Below are 15,736 nucleotides of genomic sequence, written 5' to 3' on the forward strand. Positions count from 1 at the left end.
TGTGTTGCGGCGGACTGCCGAGTGTGATCAAAGCAGTCCTTCGCAATGTTCCTTCCATCGCCTTCATACAGGATTCATTACACGGGACGAAACTTCGACAACTTTGTTTCGGTCAGTCACGCAATCCGCCTTATAGTCTTTCCACCTGAACGCTTCCACATACAGCAATGGACGTTCAGCCTCCGTCATAAAAACCAGTTCGAGTTTGAAAAGCTCCCGCCACCATCGACTTGAGAGCCCCACGAGACGGCGACTTATCGACCGCCGTCATAACAGGTGTTTACTGCGCCGACTGACCCCCGCGCGTGCCGGCCGCCTTCAATTATGGATCGCGAGGGGGTCGATGCCGTCCAGTCGCCAGAAAAGCCGTTCCGCCGCGGTGGGCAGCTTGGACACTCGGGCCGACACGTATCAGCATGAAACGTGGCCGGCGCGGGAAAGCATAGGACCCCGAGGCCTATGTATGGGTCAAGGGCACCGTCAGGGGCAAGGTCAACAACCTCGCAGAGTCCTACAGTGGCGTGTTTAGAAGCAGAGCTGCTAACGTGCAAACTTGGTACTTAGTGAGCCAGAGCAATTACTGGAAATTCTTGTACGGACGTAGACAATCAGTTGAGAGCTACAAGGCTTGTCCAGAAAGTAAGTTCCGATCAGGCGCGAAATGGAAACTGTATTGAAAATCAGAAATGTTTTATTTGCGATAGCTGGCTCCACCTTCCAGCTACTTCTCTACATAGTCGCCGCTCCATCTAGGACATCTGTCGCACCGTTATACCAACTTTCCAATACCTTCGTCGTAGAAGACAGCCGCTTGGCTTCTCCCCAATTCTCTACGCTCATCTATAGCTCGTTGTCTGTGTGAAAATGTTGTCTTCGTAGCCAGTAGTTAATGCGAGCAGAGCTGAAACACAGAGGGAGGCAATTACTGGCTGTAGTGCGGGTGATCAAACACTTCCCATCGAAAACGCTGCAGGAGCATTTTCATTGCCCCTGCAGATTGCGACCGAGAATTGTCGCGAAGTAGGAACTGTACGACAGTTCTGTAATGTGGGCTGCATAACATCAGGCGAAATCTCTCACCAGGACGTCATACTTTGCGGGAGACACTAATTTCTACGCATCTTTATATGCTCACCATGCGCTCAGAACTGAAAATAGTGAAGTTACACAACCGACAGGAACACTAGAGACACTGTCGAACACATATGTGCAAAGCTTTATTATATTTTCACAGTGATTTCCATTTCTTGACCGATCGGAACTTACTTTCCGAATATCCCTCGTATTTAACGATCTTGCGCCTGCGAGGAGATAAAAAGAAATTGCTTGAGTAAATTGATGTTTCAGCCCAGAATGGGGCATGGTTTTGTGTGTGTGTGTGTGTGTGTGTGTGTTTGTGTGTGTGTGTGTGAGAGAGAGAGAGAGAGAGAGAGAGAGACAAGAGGTGCGGAGGCAAGTGACAGGAAATGGAAAAAAGGAGTGTGTAGAAAGAGGAGAACGGCAGAAAAAAAGAATGGTCGTAGAGAAACCCGACAGGAAACAGAGACCGAAAATTGGAAAGGAGAGGGAGAGGGGAAAAAAGAGAGAACTGAGACTACAAGGAGGAAGCCACAGAGACTGAGCAAGTCAATAACTAGTAAACCGGTTCTAGCTTGTTTGTATTTCATCCTATCCAATAAATGGCTAATTCCCCAAAACCATCAGTTGCAGGGTGTTTCCGAACGGTGGTATAAACTTTCAGGTACGATAGATAAGGGAAAATGTTACCAGTCTGAAAGAGCAAACCATGATTCAGAAGCGAATTAATTAAAAGCTATAAGCGAAATTAGGAAAATTTAAAGAGTTACCATTGTTAGGCTGACGATGATAAAAATTCAAGTAATACGTATTTTGGTAATTTTTCCATTTTTCTACACAATTTGCAAAATTTCTTAACCTTCTATCATTATCGTGTATAAGAACTGTTGCATCCCCATCACCAATCGAAGACTACACATTATTAGTAGAATTTTTGTCAAATGTGGTGAATCTACATAGAAAATCCGCACAAAACTGCTGGAACATTCTTCCGACGAGTAAGAGAACGGAAAAAGTCAGCACGAGACTGCTATGCATTCTGTAATTTCGTGAATGTTAGATTGTGGTTTGAAAACAGTGACTGTTTACGACATAAAAGATAAATTGAAACTGTTATCTGCCTCAGTTACTTTTATTTTCTACTAGGGTGCGTTTCGAGGGCTTACACCGTCATCTTCAGATCGATCGGTGGATTACATAACATTTTTGTTTGCTCTGTGTATCTAGTTGTCTGTTTCGAGTTACATTTCGGTCAAAGTAAGATTTAACGTCCACTTGTTAATAAAATATAGCACTGGAATTATAATTTGTAAACAACAATGTAGTTACTTACACGGTGTTCCAGCAGAAAAAACCGTGAGCGTTGTCATAAATATACCCTCAGCGTTAGCTCTGCTGGAACATGTTGTAGTTGCCATATTATATTAACAAGTACCACTTATACCTTATTTGTAACGAAATAAAAATCGAAACAGACAACTGGCCATACCCAGCAAACAAAAAAGGAATGTAAACCACTGATCCTGCAGATGATGTAGTTGTAAGCCCTCCAAATGCGCCGGGATGGAAAAAAAGTGACTGACGCAGCGCTGAAATTTGTTTTAATTTATCGTCTATTCACTTTTTTAATATGAGAATTTTATGGATGTCCACGGGGAAAGTCTAACAAAATCGGCGTAGAAAAGAAACATTTCCTTCCCGAGAAATGGCAATGGGAACAAATAGTGAGCCAATATCCGAAACACACTGTGAAATGAAGTTTTTTCTCACATCCTACATTTCACGTCACAACCATGAGAACAAGACAAAGAGATTTTACGGCGTCTGCGGAGGTACACAGATAGCAATTTTAAACTATCATCATAAGCGAATCAAACAGGAAAGGAAGTAACTAACAGGGACACAAAATAATCTCCACAGTACCTCCACCTGTGACTTCTGATTTGTATACAGGAACATCTGGAACTGGTAGCCTCTCCGCAGCAGAGAGCACCGACTCGTCTCAGTGCATTGGCTTTCCACCCGGCGCTGGTGGTACGAAATGTGATGTTTTGATCACTAGTATCTGGCCGACAAAGAGAAGATAGGTTGTGGTATAGTGTTCATGATAACTACACTTTACATCAACTCACTCCGCAGCATGCAGCCGCTCTCGTCATCAGAAACACAGGTACAACATTATAGTTGAAACTTCCTGGCAGACCAAAACCGTGCGCCGGACCGAGACTCGAACTCGGGACCTTTGCCCTTCGCGAGCAAGTGCGCTACCAGGTGAGCTACCCAAGCACGACTCACGCCCCGTCCCCACAGCTTTACTTCCGCCAGTACCTCGTCTCCTACTTTCCAAACTTCACAGAAGCTCTCCTGCGAACCTTGCAGAACTATCACTCCTGGAAGAAAGGATATTGCGGCGACGTGGCTTAGCCACAGCCTTGGGGATATTTCCAGAATGAGATTTTCACTCTGCAGCGGAGTGTGCACTGATATGAACAAACGTCGGTTCTCTAAATTTTCTCCCCGGTCGCGGCAGCCGAGCGGTTCTAGGCGCTTCTGTCCGGAACCGCGGTGCTGCTACGGTCGCAGGACTGAATCCTGCCTCGGGCATGGGTGTGAGTGATGTCCTTAGGTTAGCTAGGTTTACGTAGTTCTAAGTCTAGGGGACTGATGACCTCAGATGTTAAGTCCCATAGTGCTTAGAGTCACTTGAACCATTTTAAGAATGCTGCTACAGTTTTTTCGTGTAGCTGTGGAGTACTTATGGCCTGACGCGATCGATAGTAATGGCCACTTTAACCTCCAATAACTTTATACTATTGAAGTTACATGCCTGTAATTAATACCAATTTAGGTTTACACTAATAGCTTTCTAAAGACACGTAGATCGACGAAATCGGATGAACCGTTTAGATTTGGGAAATTCGTTGTTGGGTGTTACTTGTATAACTTATCGTCAGATACGAAACTGTAAACTAAGAAAGGTATTGGAAATCTGATTACACCATCAGAATCGTCGTGCAAATAATGGTAATATACGTTTTTCTTTTTGAGGTATCGTGATTCATCTGGCTACTATTAATTTCTATACGAACTGTGAAATGTCTGCCATTATGGTCTCACAAAGTCCGCCATTTTTGGTACTCCCCGGCATAGACATCTCCTTCATCGACACAAAGCACCGTCCTCGTCACAGTGGAATTCCCAGCCAGGCGGCTGGACCATGCGCTGGGGCCACCCCTCTCGTCCGGCTAACGTTTGGCACCACGTGGTCCAGCTATTGTGCTGCATCACGCGGTTGCTAACGAGCCGCGGCTTTGACGATCGCCCTGTGCGGCCGCCTGAACTCCGAACATAGAATATTTCCAGGGCGCCACAACTCGCCCGTTGCCTCACACAATGTGTCGAAACATGTTAATGTTGGCTTACCGCCTAACGTAGACTTCATAGTTATAGTGACTGACCAGCTAGTACTATCTTACATCAAGCCCATTAAATGACTTTTGTTGGAGGCTCTTGACAACATATTATATCCAGAAAATTGTGAGGGGCTCTGTTGATGATGGCAGTTCAGTTTTCCGTCCTGAAATGCGGTGTACAAGTAGGTTCAAATGGTTCCAATGGGTCTGAGCACTATGGGACTTAACATCTGAGGTCATCAGTCCCCTAGAACTTAGAACTACTTAAACCTAACTAACCTAAGGACATCACACACATCCATGCCCGAGGCTGGATTCGAACCTGCGACCGCAGCGGACGCGCGGTTCCAGACTGTAGCGTCTACTTTTTGGCTTCAGAACCACTGCACAAGTATCCACTTCATGAAGATGACTTGGCATCCCTTGATTTTCAATTTCTCTGTAGAACATCTTATGTGTGAGTTAAAAGTTGTTTTCAACTCCAGTGAATTTTCCTGTCATTTTTCAATACCAGTGAAAGTGCAAATGCGCTTCCTGCATTTTTCATAGTTCCCATCATTTTAACTCAGGTCATGTGGGCTGTGGCAGCAGTGCTATCACTAACAGCATACTACTGGTGGAGATTACAACTTTTGTCTTACACTTTGCATTAGGCAGTTGAATCAGCAGTGTGGTGCGTTCTCTCTGTGCACACAGTTTTCACTAGTGGGTGGCGACGGGAGTCCAGGGCGAGTGGGAGTCAGTGCCCACAGTCTGATTTGGTGCTGCACTGGCCAGCATGAACATGGTCAGCTGGTGGTGGCGCGACTTTCAGCTGATGGTGTGCTGGACTGTGATGCAGTAGTGGCATCCTGAGCGGAATGAAACTTTAGGTAATTCAGCTCCAAACATAACTTTTTAAACTACGAAGTCAGAGGGGTGGGGAGAATTGTATAAACTTTGGACAGCTGGAGTTTAATTTGGAACAAATGGTGGGTAATGCCAGAGGAGAATCTGGTAGTCACCTTGAATTCTATATTTGGATCAAGTGATCTCAGTGAATAATAGCCTGGGGAAAACATGGTAATTAGGTCTGTTGATTGGCATCCTTTGGCTAACAGACAGGTTTGGACATGCAGGAGAAACAAGGAAACAAACACCTTTTGCCCTAGAATTGTTATAGACTGAGAGGGGGTAGGTGACCTTGCCCTTTGTTCCAGAACCACAGGCTTGGACCGTTAGAGCTCATTTTATTACTTCTCTTCGAAACACATTAATCATGGAATGGAAACACACAGCAACAGAACGTACCAGCGTGACTTCAAACACTCTGTCACAGGAAATGTTCAAAATGTCCTCCGTTAGCGAGGATACATGCATCCACCCTCCGTCGCATGGAATCCCTGATGCGCTGATCCAGCCCTGGAGAATGGCGTATTGTATCACAGCCGTCCACAATACGAGCACGAAGAGTCTCTACATTTGGTACCGAGATTGCGTAGACAAGAGCTTTCAAATGCCCCCATAAATGAAAGTCAAGAGAGTTGAGGTCAGGAGAGCGTGGAGGCCATGGAATTGGTCCGTCTCTACCAATCCATCGGTCACCGAATCTGTTCTTGAGAAGCGTACGAACACTTCGACTGAAATGTGCAGGAGCTCCATCGTGCACGAACCACATGTTGTGTCGTACTTGTAAAGGCACATGTTCTAGCAGCACAGGTAGAGTATCCCGTATTAAATCACGATAACGTGCTCCATTGAGCGTAGGTGGAAGAACATGGGGCCCAATCAAGACATCACCAACAATGCCTGCCAAACGTTCACAGAAAATCTGTGTTGATGACGTGATTGCACAATTGCGTGCGGATTCTCGTTAGCCCACACATGTTGATTGTGAAAATTTACAATTTCATCACGTCGGAATGAAGCCTGAGCCGTAAAGAGAACATTTGCACTGAAATGAGGATTGACACATTGTCGGATGAACCATTCGCAGAAGTGTACCCGTGGAGGCCAATCAGCTGCTGATAGTGCCTGCACACGCTGTACATGGTACGGAAACAACTGGTTCTCCCGTAGCAGTGACGTGGTCAACGTTACCTTGTACAGCAGCAACTTCTCTAACGCTGACATTAGGATTATCGTCAACTGCACGAAGAATTGCCTCGTCCATTGCAGGTGTCCTCGTCGTTCTAGGTCTTCCCCAGTCGCGAGTCATAGGCTGAAATGTTCCGTGCTCCCTAATACGCCGATCAATTGCTTCGAACGTCTTCCTGTCGGGACACTTTCGTTCTGGAAATCTGTCTCGATACAAACGTACCGCGCCACGGCTATTGCCCCGTGCTAATCCATACATCAAATGGGCATCTGCCAACTCCGCATTTGTAAACATTGCATTGACTGCAAAACCACGTTCGTGATGAACACTAACCTGTTGATGCTACGTACTGATGTGCTTGATGGTAGTACTGAAGAGCAATGAGTCGCATGTCAACACAAGCACCGAAGTCAACATTACCTTCCTTCAATTGCGCCAACTGGCAGTGAATCGAGGAAGTACAGTACATACTAAAATGAGCTCTAACATGGAAATTAAGCGTTTCCGGACACATGTCCACATAATATCTTTTCTTTATTTGTGTGAGGAATGTTTCCTGAAAGTTTGGCCGTACCTTTTTGTAACACCCTGTATGTGGAGACCACAGTTTCTCGCAGTGGACCGGCTTTTGCGTGCTAGTGAGGTGTCGTGAGGCGAGGTGCGTGAGACGTTACCTGCGCCGTCGTCGTCCTTGCAGCAGAGCGGCGGCAGCACGGGGTAGACGGCTCCCGGGGACAGGCCGCCCGCCGCGTTGGGCTGCTGCCAGAACGACTGCGGCAGCGCGCGCAGCTTCATCGGCAGCGGCTCTGCGAACACCGCCGCTGCACTGTCAGGGGCCCCCACCAGCACCAGCTGCAACTCACACTCACACCAACTACAACTACGCGCCAAGCGCGACACCATCCAGACACTGACAGTTTCGCATTGGGCCACTGTGCCACTTCCACTAACTCTCCTCACTGGACTAGCCTTTGGTCATCGACGATAACACGTTGTTTACCGAGGAGAATCGCCGAACAGCCGTACAGTCTGGGAAGTTGTTTTATTTAGACAACCAGTTTCGCCATCTCAATAATGCCATTGAGGCCCCTGCGTATTAAAAACGAGTATACATTTTGTGTATATCGAGGTATATGACAGTTGAGTTTACAGAAAATGAAGCGCAATACTAAAAGTCCTTAAAGTCTACAAAATGCAAATTGCAGCTTTAAGACAATTACCTGTGTACATACAGCAGAATATGTACACGTACAGGTTAGCACTGAAACTGCTTTACATCACAGAGTTATAACAGAATATCCCAAACATTACAAAAAATTAAAAATAGACAACATAAAATCAGAAGCACAAACGGATAAACCTTGTGTAGTTCTTTCTTTCGTCAACTTTTTATCTTTCTGTATCTTTCCGTTTCTTATTTTATTTATGTTTTGTACTTTTTTATATATTTTTATTATTTGTGTATTTTTAAAATACAAACTGTGGGGGTCTTACCCACTCGTTGCTTATAGGGTGCCTAGAGGATGTTGCGCTCTCGGAACGCTATATGACAATTCAGACAAATAACATTAGTAGTTTTATTTCTAGAAAGCAACTGACAATACTTAACTTTGGAGATTTACAAATAGTAATCGCAAACGAGGGGCAACTTGCAATATAATTTAGAGTCCTTGATATGTGAACTGTTCAGGCAGGTTGACACACGTCACTGATAACTAACTTCCGCGATCCGGTGCCGACCTGAACGGCTGAGGCTACTTTTTTTTTTACTTTATTTTATTTCAGTTCCCCATCGGGGTGGGCTGGCAGCGGGGTGGGCTGGCTGCTCTTTAGCCGAAAGACATAAAACATACAATAGAAGACATTTAAAAATAACATAAAGGAGAAAACATGGTGTACATAGATATAAAAAATGGGGGAACATTATGGAAGATAATAGACAAAAAGAGTCGACTGTAAAAAGGAGATGAAAACCGTAAAAAAGTAGCACACAAAAAAACACTGGGACAATTAAAAGAACACAAGGCGAAGTATGACCAGAGCACAAAAGTATCGACGGACGGTGTAGCACATAACAATCACTGACAGTAACACTATGTACAAGTCCAGCACACAAGTAAAATCACTCCTCTCAACACACAGGAGAACAGCACCGAACACAACACTGATGTAGCACACTGATGACGATGAGCAAAACACAGGATCTGCCAGGGGCATGGAGATGAGGGAGAAACGAGGGAGGGGGGGGGGGGGTGAGATGGGCGTGGGCTCGTCGAAGAGGGCTGGGGAGGGAAGGACGTTGGAGAGACACAATTGAGGTGGGAGTGCAGGGACTCAGGGGGTGGGAGGTGGAAAATCCGCTCTGGGAGAAGGATGGAAGAGGAAAAGGAGGGCCCTGGGGAGGGAAGGGAGCAAGGCCAGGTTACCGTTGGAAGGAAGAGTATATGTCACAGCGAAGTTCAACATCTGGGAGAGGGAGGTGCTGGAAATTGCCCTGATGAAGGAGATGGAGAGTGTGGAGGTGGATAAAGGGGGGGGGGGGGGGGATACAGCGATAGAGGTGCGGCAATGGGCAGGGGGTGGAGAGGAAGAAGTAAACCAGGGGGTTGAGGAATCAAGCCTGCGGACAGTGTAAACAATGCGGAGATGTTGGAGGAAAAGGAGGAGGTGGGGGAAGGAAGGCGGATACGGAAGGCAAGGCGGAGTGCGTGGCTTTCAAGGATTTGGAGGGACTTGTAAAAGCGGATAGGTGCAGAGATCCAGGCAACGCTGGCATAACAGAGGATAGGACAATGAGGGATTTGTAGGTGTGGAGGATGGTGGAAGGATGCAATCCCCATGTCCAGCCAGACAGGAGTTTCAGGAGGGCCGAGGCTAGCAGGAGCGTTGCTTATATTTGCTTCTTCTAGGTGTCACTCTTGGCGCGGCACGGTCCAATGCCGTGCACCATTGGCTGCCGTTTCCTCCCCACCGCCTTTTCTGCTCTTGCGTTCCACATCTTCGTTCCGGCGCTTGTGGTTATGCCAGAACACAAACAACCTACATAACTCCTCTAGGTGAGAAACACCCCAGTTCTTAAGAAGACTTACCCTCATTCAAAGTAAAACGTCGCACCATAAGCTACAAAGTACACAACAGTGTGCATATCCACCACTATAATCACTACTCGTGATATAACTCTGTGATTCCAAAATAGTTTCAGTGCTAACTAGTATGTGCACATATTCTGCTTTGTTGTGCTGTATGTGCACAAGTACTTGTCTTAATGCTGCGATTTGCATTTTTTAGGTTTTAAGGACTTTTATTATTATTCTTCATTTTCTGCAAAGTCAGCTGTGGTATACCTCGATATATACTACATATATACTCGTTTTTAATATGCAGGAGATAGAAGATGGCATTACTGAGATGCCGAAACTGGTCGTCTGAATAAAATAACTTCCCAAAACCCACGGCTGTTTGGCGTTTCTCCTTGGTAAATATATGACTGTCCACTGTCCCGCTTCCACAATGGATCAACAGAGACTGATAATAAATTGTTTCCGTGACTGGTAAGGATTCTGATATCACAATATTATCTCGACCTAAGTCAAGAACTGTATTTGTATTACTTGACTTCATGATAGAGACGAATGTACACTCATACTTGACTTCATGCAATGTAAGCACCACACAGCATATTTCAATTGTAATAAACAAGGACATAAATCTCGACATACGTTGGAGCCAATAGAAGCAGCACAGGCACAGAGCTGTCTACCTCGTGACACGTAGCATATAAGCTGAGACACCACCAATTCACCTCATTACTTCAGCAAGTTGTATTGCACGACTCATCGTTGTTGGGGAAAATGGAAGCATACGTGCTCGCCTAGAGGAAAGAACACTTTGCAGAAAAGCAACACAGCATCTGGTCATAAGTCCATTATCTACAACCACCTTAAGAAAATCCCCGTTCATTCCTACAAGCCCTAGCAAAGCTATATAATGCCTCCTATACACTTGATTCTAGCCTGAGATGTGGAAAATCACAAAAGTACTCCTTCTCTTTAAATAAAACCTCATTTAACCTATCTATTAGCCTTCAGCAACTTACAAAAACCCACCCTAATCAAGCGCATCCATAAACACTGAGAAACTCACCTACTCCCCCTAACAGCCTATATGATGTCCGTCCAAAATGGTCCATTGCCTGCTACAGTCGCAGGTTCGAATCCTGCCTCAGGCATGGATGTGTGCGATGTCCTTAGGTTGGTTGGGTTTAAGTAGTTCTAAGTCTAGGGGACTGATGACCTCAGATGTTAAGTCCCATAGTGCTTAGAGCCATATGAATCTCTTTTTTTTTTTTTTTGTCCATTGCCGAAAAACTCCTCAACCTCATCCATGCTGTTTCCCTACATCTCACAAATGCCGTTCCGCCAGTGTTGTCTCCCTCGACCTTGACAAATTCGTTGACCGATTATGGCATTCTGCTGAGCTTTGTGGATTAGAGACATCTCCACTTCCAATCAATTACATCCGTCTTACAGCTCCCCCCCCCCCTCCCCCCGACTCATTGCCTTTCTATTGTCACCAACAGCCATATTTAGCCTTGCATCTCATATCTATCCGCTGGAGTTCTCCAAGGGTTGGTCCTATCCCATACCTTTATCTTCTTTACACAGTTCTAGTCCCCAGCCACCAGCCCAAATGCATATGTTCCAGCATACCGACGAAAACGTCTTCCTTGTCCTCCATCGAAGCCTAACAGCACCCCAACGGACCTCCAGGTCCACTTCAGTAACTTTACCTCCTGGTGTAACCTCTAGTGCCTCAAAACCAATCCAATCAAAATTGGGGCAGTGACGTAGGGCACAGTTCCCGTCGTTTCCGTCTCTCTGACTTCCATATCAAACGTAACCATCCTGTACATTTTACCAACACTCTAAAATATCTTACACTAACCCTCGACAGAAAACTAACGTGGTGCTCCGGTACTAACCATCCAAAAGAAAGCCCATAACAGACTGAAAGTACTAAAACTATTAACAGGTGACATATAGTGACTGCATACAACTACCACCCTCTACACCTATAAGTGCTTATTCTCATCCATTTCACCTTCACCAATGTACCTTGGGTCTCTGCACCATCAAAATTTTATCATTCCTGGTAAGACCTAGAAAAGCCGCCTCGCCTTTTATATCCGCCTTCTGCCTTCTACACATGTCGTCGACCAATTGATAACCCCCCCTCCCCCCTTCTACCTCTCCCTGAATTTCGTCCGACACTTCGTAAATAATACGTATCCCACAAATTCGGCTATCGTAACCGGTAAGTTCACCCAATCCTCTTCAATCCGAGGATGCTGTCACGTGTACACATACCCTCCCTCCCCAACAACACCATCTGTATCCCATTACAAGGTAACTTAAGCTGGCTACCTCTTCTTGACATGGAAACGCTACCTGTCATCTATCTATCCTACCAGCTACAACCTCAGTGCCATAATCTCTCCTCAGATAAAGACTTTAACACTTTTCCCAGCCTTGTGACCTACCCTGCGGCATCCAGGGCCAGCCTCCATTGTACTCGTACATTCCGTTTTCCAACTCAACTCCATATTCTCTCTTCCAAACGTAACGACCTATAAACATTATCTGATCAGAAGTTTCTGGACACCTATTGGTCGACATTAATATGATCTGTCTCTATCCTTCACCTTTACAACGGCTTTAACTCTGCAGGGAACACATTCAACGAGGTATCTGAATTCTTCTGGAGGAATGGCAGTCCATTCTTCCTCAAAGGCCGAAACCAGAGAAAGTAATGTTGTTGCACGCTGGATTGTGGAGCGAAAAGTTCTACCTCATCTCAAAGGTGTTCCATTGCATTGAGGTTGGGACTCTCGGCAAGCCAGCCCTTTTCAGGAATATTACAGTCCACAAATCATTGCCTTACAGATGACTGCTTTATGAGAGGGTGCATTTTCACGGTGATACAGTCATCATCTCCGAAGGTTTTGGCCGTATTACATAAAAGGTTGCGAACGCTAGTTGTTTTCTTTGATTTAACAAAGGGTTTTGACTGTGTTGACCACAAAATATTACTGCAGAAGTTGGACCACTATGGAGTAAGGGGAGTAGCTTACAATTGGTTCGCCTCTTACTTTAAGAACAGAAAGCAGAAGACAATTCTCCGCAATATTGAGAGTGGTAGTGATGTTCAGTCCCAATGGGGCACTGTTAAGTGGGGTGTTCCCCAAGGGTTGGTGCTGGGGCCACTGCTGTTTCTTATTTATATAAGTGATATGCCTTCTAGTATTACAGGTGATTCAAAAATATTTCTGTTTGCTGATGACACCAGATTGGTAGTGAAGGATCTTGTGTCTAATATTGAAACAGTATCAAACAATGTAGTTCATGAAATAAGTTCGTGGTTTGTGGAAAATAATCTGATGCTAAATCACAGTAAGACTCAGTTTTTACAGTTTCTAAATCACAATTCAACAAAAACCGATATTTTGATCAGACAGAATGGGCATATTATAAGCGAGACGAAACAGTTCAAGTTCCTAGGTGTTCGGATAGATAGTAAGCTGTTGTGGAAAGCCCTTGTTCAGGATCTTCTTCAGAAACTAAATGCTGCTTTATTTACCATTAGAACAGTATCTGAAATAAGTGACAGTTCAACACGAAAAGTAGTCTACTTCGCATATTTTCATACGCTTATGTCGTATGGTATTATTTTTTGGGGTAATTCTTCTGATTCAAAATGGGTATTTTTGGCTCAAAAACGGGCTGTTCGAGCTATATGTGGTGTAAAATCGAGAACCTCTTGTCGACCCCTATTCAATAGTCTGGGAATTCTGACATTGCCCTCGCAGTATATATTTTCTTTAATGTCGTTTGTTGTTAGCAATATTAGCTTATTCCCAAGAGTTAGCAGCTTTCACTCAGTTAATGCTAGGCAGAAATCAAATCTGCATGTGGAATGCACTTCCTTGACTCTTGTGCAGAAAGGAGTGCAGTATTCTGCTGCCTCCATTTTCAATAAGCTACCACAAGAACTCAAAAATCTTAGCAGTAGTCCAAACACTTAAGTCTAAACTGAAGAGTTTCCTCATGGCTCGCTCCTTCTATTCCGTCGAGGAGCTCCTGGAAGAGCTGAAAATTAAGCAAATTCCAGTGTTACATTGTTGATTTTCTTTATTCTTTATTCTTGTCGCCTGAATATGTTTCTTATATTTCATTTTATCTGTTTCTACTAGCGTGTTATAATTTCGTGTATTGACTCGTTCCATGACCATGGAGACTTATCAATTTGGTCCCACGGAACAATAAATAAATAAATAGTGTTCCTTTACTGAACGCAGTACAGTATGCTGTAAAATGTATTCACATCGTTTCGCATTTAGCGTTTACTTAAGCACAATAAAAAAACAATACCATAACCACGGAAAGCACCCCCATACCATAACACCACCTTCTCCATACTTCACTGTTGGCACTATGTGTGATTGCAGGTAACATCCTCTAGGCGTCCGCCAAACCCAGACCCTTCCATCGGACTGTCATGAGGCATAGATAGCTTGATTCGCCACTCCAAATTACTCGTTTCCAGTCATCCACTGTGCTGAGTCTTAGCTCCTTACACCAGCTGGAGCGTCACTAAGCGATAACTAGCTAATGTGTGGCTTATGAGAAGCTGCTCCACTATTTTACCCCATTCTTTTTAACTCCCTGCACACAGTCATTGTGCTAGCTGGACTGCTGGCAGGACTTCGGAACTCAGGAGTGATTCCTTCCGCTGATTTCATGCGATTTTTTACAACAACCCTCCTCATTACCAACATCCCTATTCGTCAGTGTGTGAGATAGCCCGTTCTTGGTTTAGCAGCGGTTGTTTCTTTCACTTCCACTTCTCAAACACATCCAGAAAAGTGGTCCTGGGCAACTGTAGAAGGGCAGACATGCTCCTTACCCAGGTGACATCCAACGCTTAGTCCACTTCTAAGTCACTGAGCTCTCTTGGCCATCTCACAGTGCTGTTAGGGGTTACCAGCTGACAATACGGTACTTCCCGTCTTGTTTCACAGGGTGGTCCGCTTCTGGTAATTACTATTGATAAATTTCGCATTACATAGCCGTTTCTAGGTACTTTTTCTCAGATAGAGTAAGTCTTTTCCTCGGGCGCTAGTCGCGCGGGACTGCTGATATGGTGTTGAGTATGGTCTTCCTGTACCTCTCGATTCCATGTTCGCATGACAGACGTACGATACCGACCATCACCAGCAGCAATACAGTGGAACGGTAAACCACAGTCCTAATGCGTCAGGATTTTGTCACTCCAAGACTTGCTGGTAGGAGTCCTAAAACATTCTTCTCACAGACAACTAATATTTAACTTTAATTTATGAACGAGAAACCTCTAGCATAAATCTTCCTTTATACTCAGTTTTTAGATAGTGTTTAAGAGAAAGCAGGGTACGTATAGCTCAAACAGAACTACCACCAACACAAAACTGGACGAAGCCCTAACTTCGCCATACGATTTATATGCAAACAAATTGGACAAGACACACTGAAACTCAAACTGGCCAGTGAAGGAGCAGGACATATCGAACTACAGTTTCGCTACAATGAAAGTGAAACTCAGCAAAGCGCTTATTTGAAGAATGCCGACGACGATGTTACCAGACAAACTGAGAGAGAGAAACTTCGCATACTTTATGACTGCAACCAGACAGAACGAATACAATTTTATACCCGGGTAAACAGTACCATGGCTCTTTCAGCATACTTCTAATTATATACATTATAGCCGGACTTGGTGGCCGAGCGGTTCTAGGCGCTTCAGTCCGGAACCGCGCAGCTACTACGGTCGCAGGTTCGAATCCTGCCTCGGGCATGGATGTGTGTGATGTCCTTAGGTTCAAAAATGGTTCAAATGGCTCTGAGCACTATGGGAATTAACTTCTGAGGTCATGAGTCCCCTAGAACTTGGAACTACTTAAACCTAACTAACCTAAGGTCATCACACACATCCATGCCAGAGGCAGGATTCGAACCTGCGATCGTAATTGTCGCGCTGTTCCAGACTGTAGCGCCTAGAACCGCTTCGGCCGGCGATGTCCTTAGGTCCGTTAGGTTTAAGTAGTTCCAAGTCTATGGGACTGATGACCTCAGAT

General features: G+C 44.9%; 1 protein-coding gene across 1 annotated transcript in view; it reads right to left on the reverse strand.

Annotated features, from left to right (window-relative positions):
* Positions 1–15,736, reverse strand: part of LOC126474359 (uncharacterized) — a gene marked incomplete at its 5' end in the record, with an annotated part of 148,035 nt that overhangs the window by 98,922 nt on the left and 33,377 nt on the right. Inside the window, one exon of the mRNA XM_050101826.1 lies at positions 7,242–7,373. Coding sequence (XP_049957783.1) covers positions 7,242–7,373 — 132 coding nt within the window. The remainder of the gene's footprint in view (positions 1–7,241; positions 7,374–15,736) is intronic.

The sequence above is a fragment of the Schistocerca serialis genome, chromosome 4 (genome assembly GCF_023864345.2).
Source record: "Schistocerca serialis cubense isolate TAMUIC-IGC-003099 chromosome 4, iqSchSeri2.2, whole genome shotgun sequence".
Lineage (NCBI taxonomy): Eukaryota > Metazoa > Arthropoda > Insecta > Orthoptera > Acrididae > Schistocerca > Schistocerca serialis.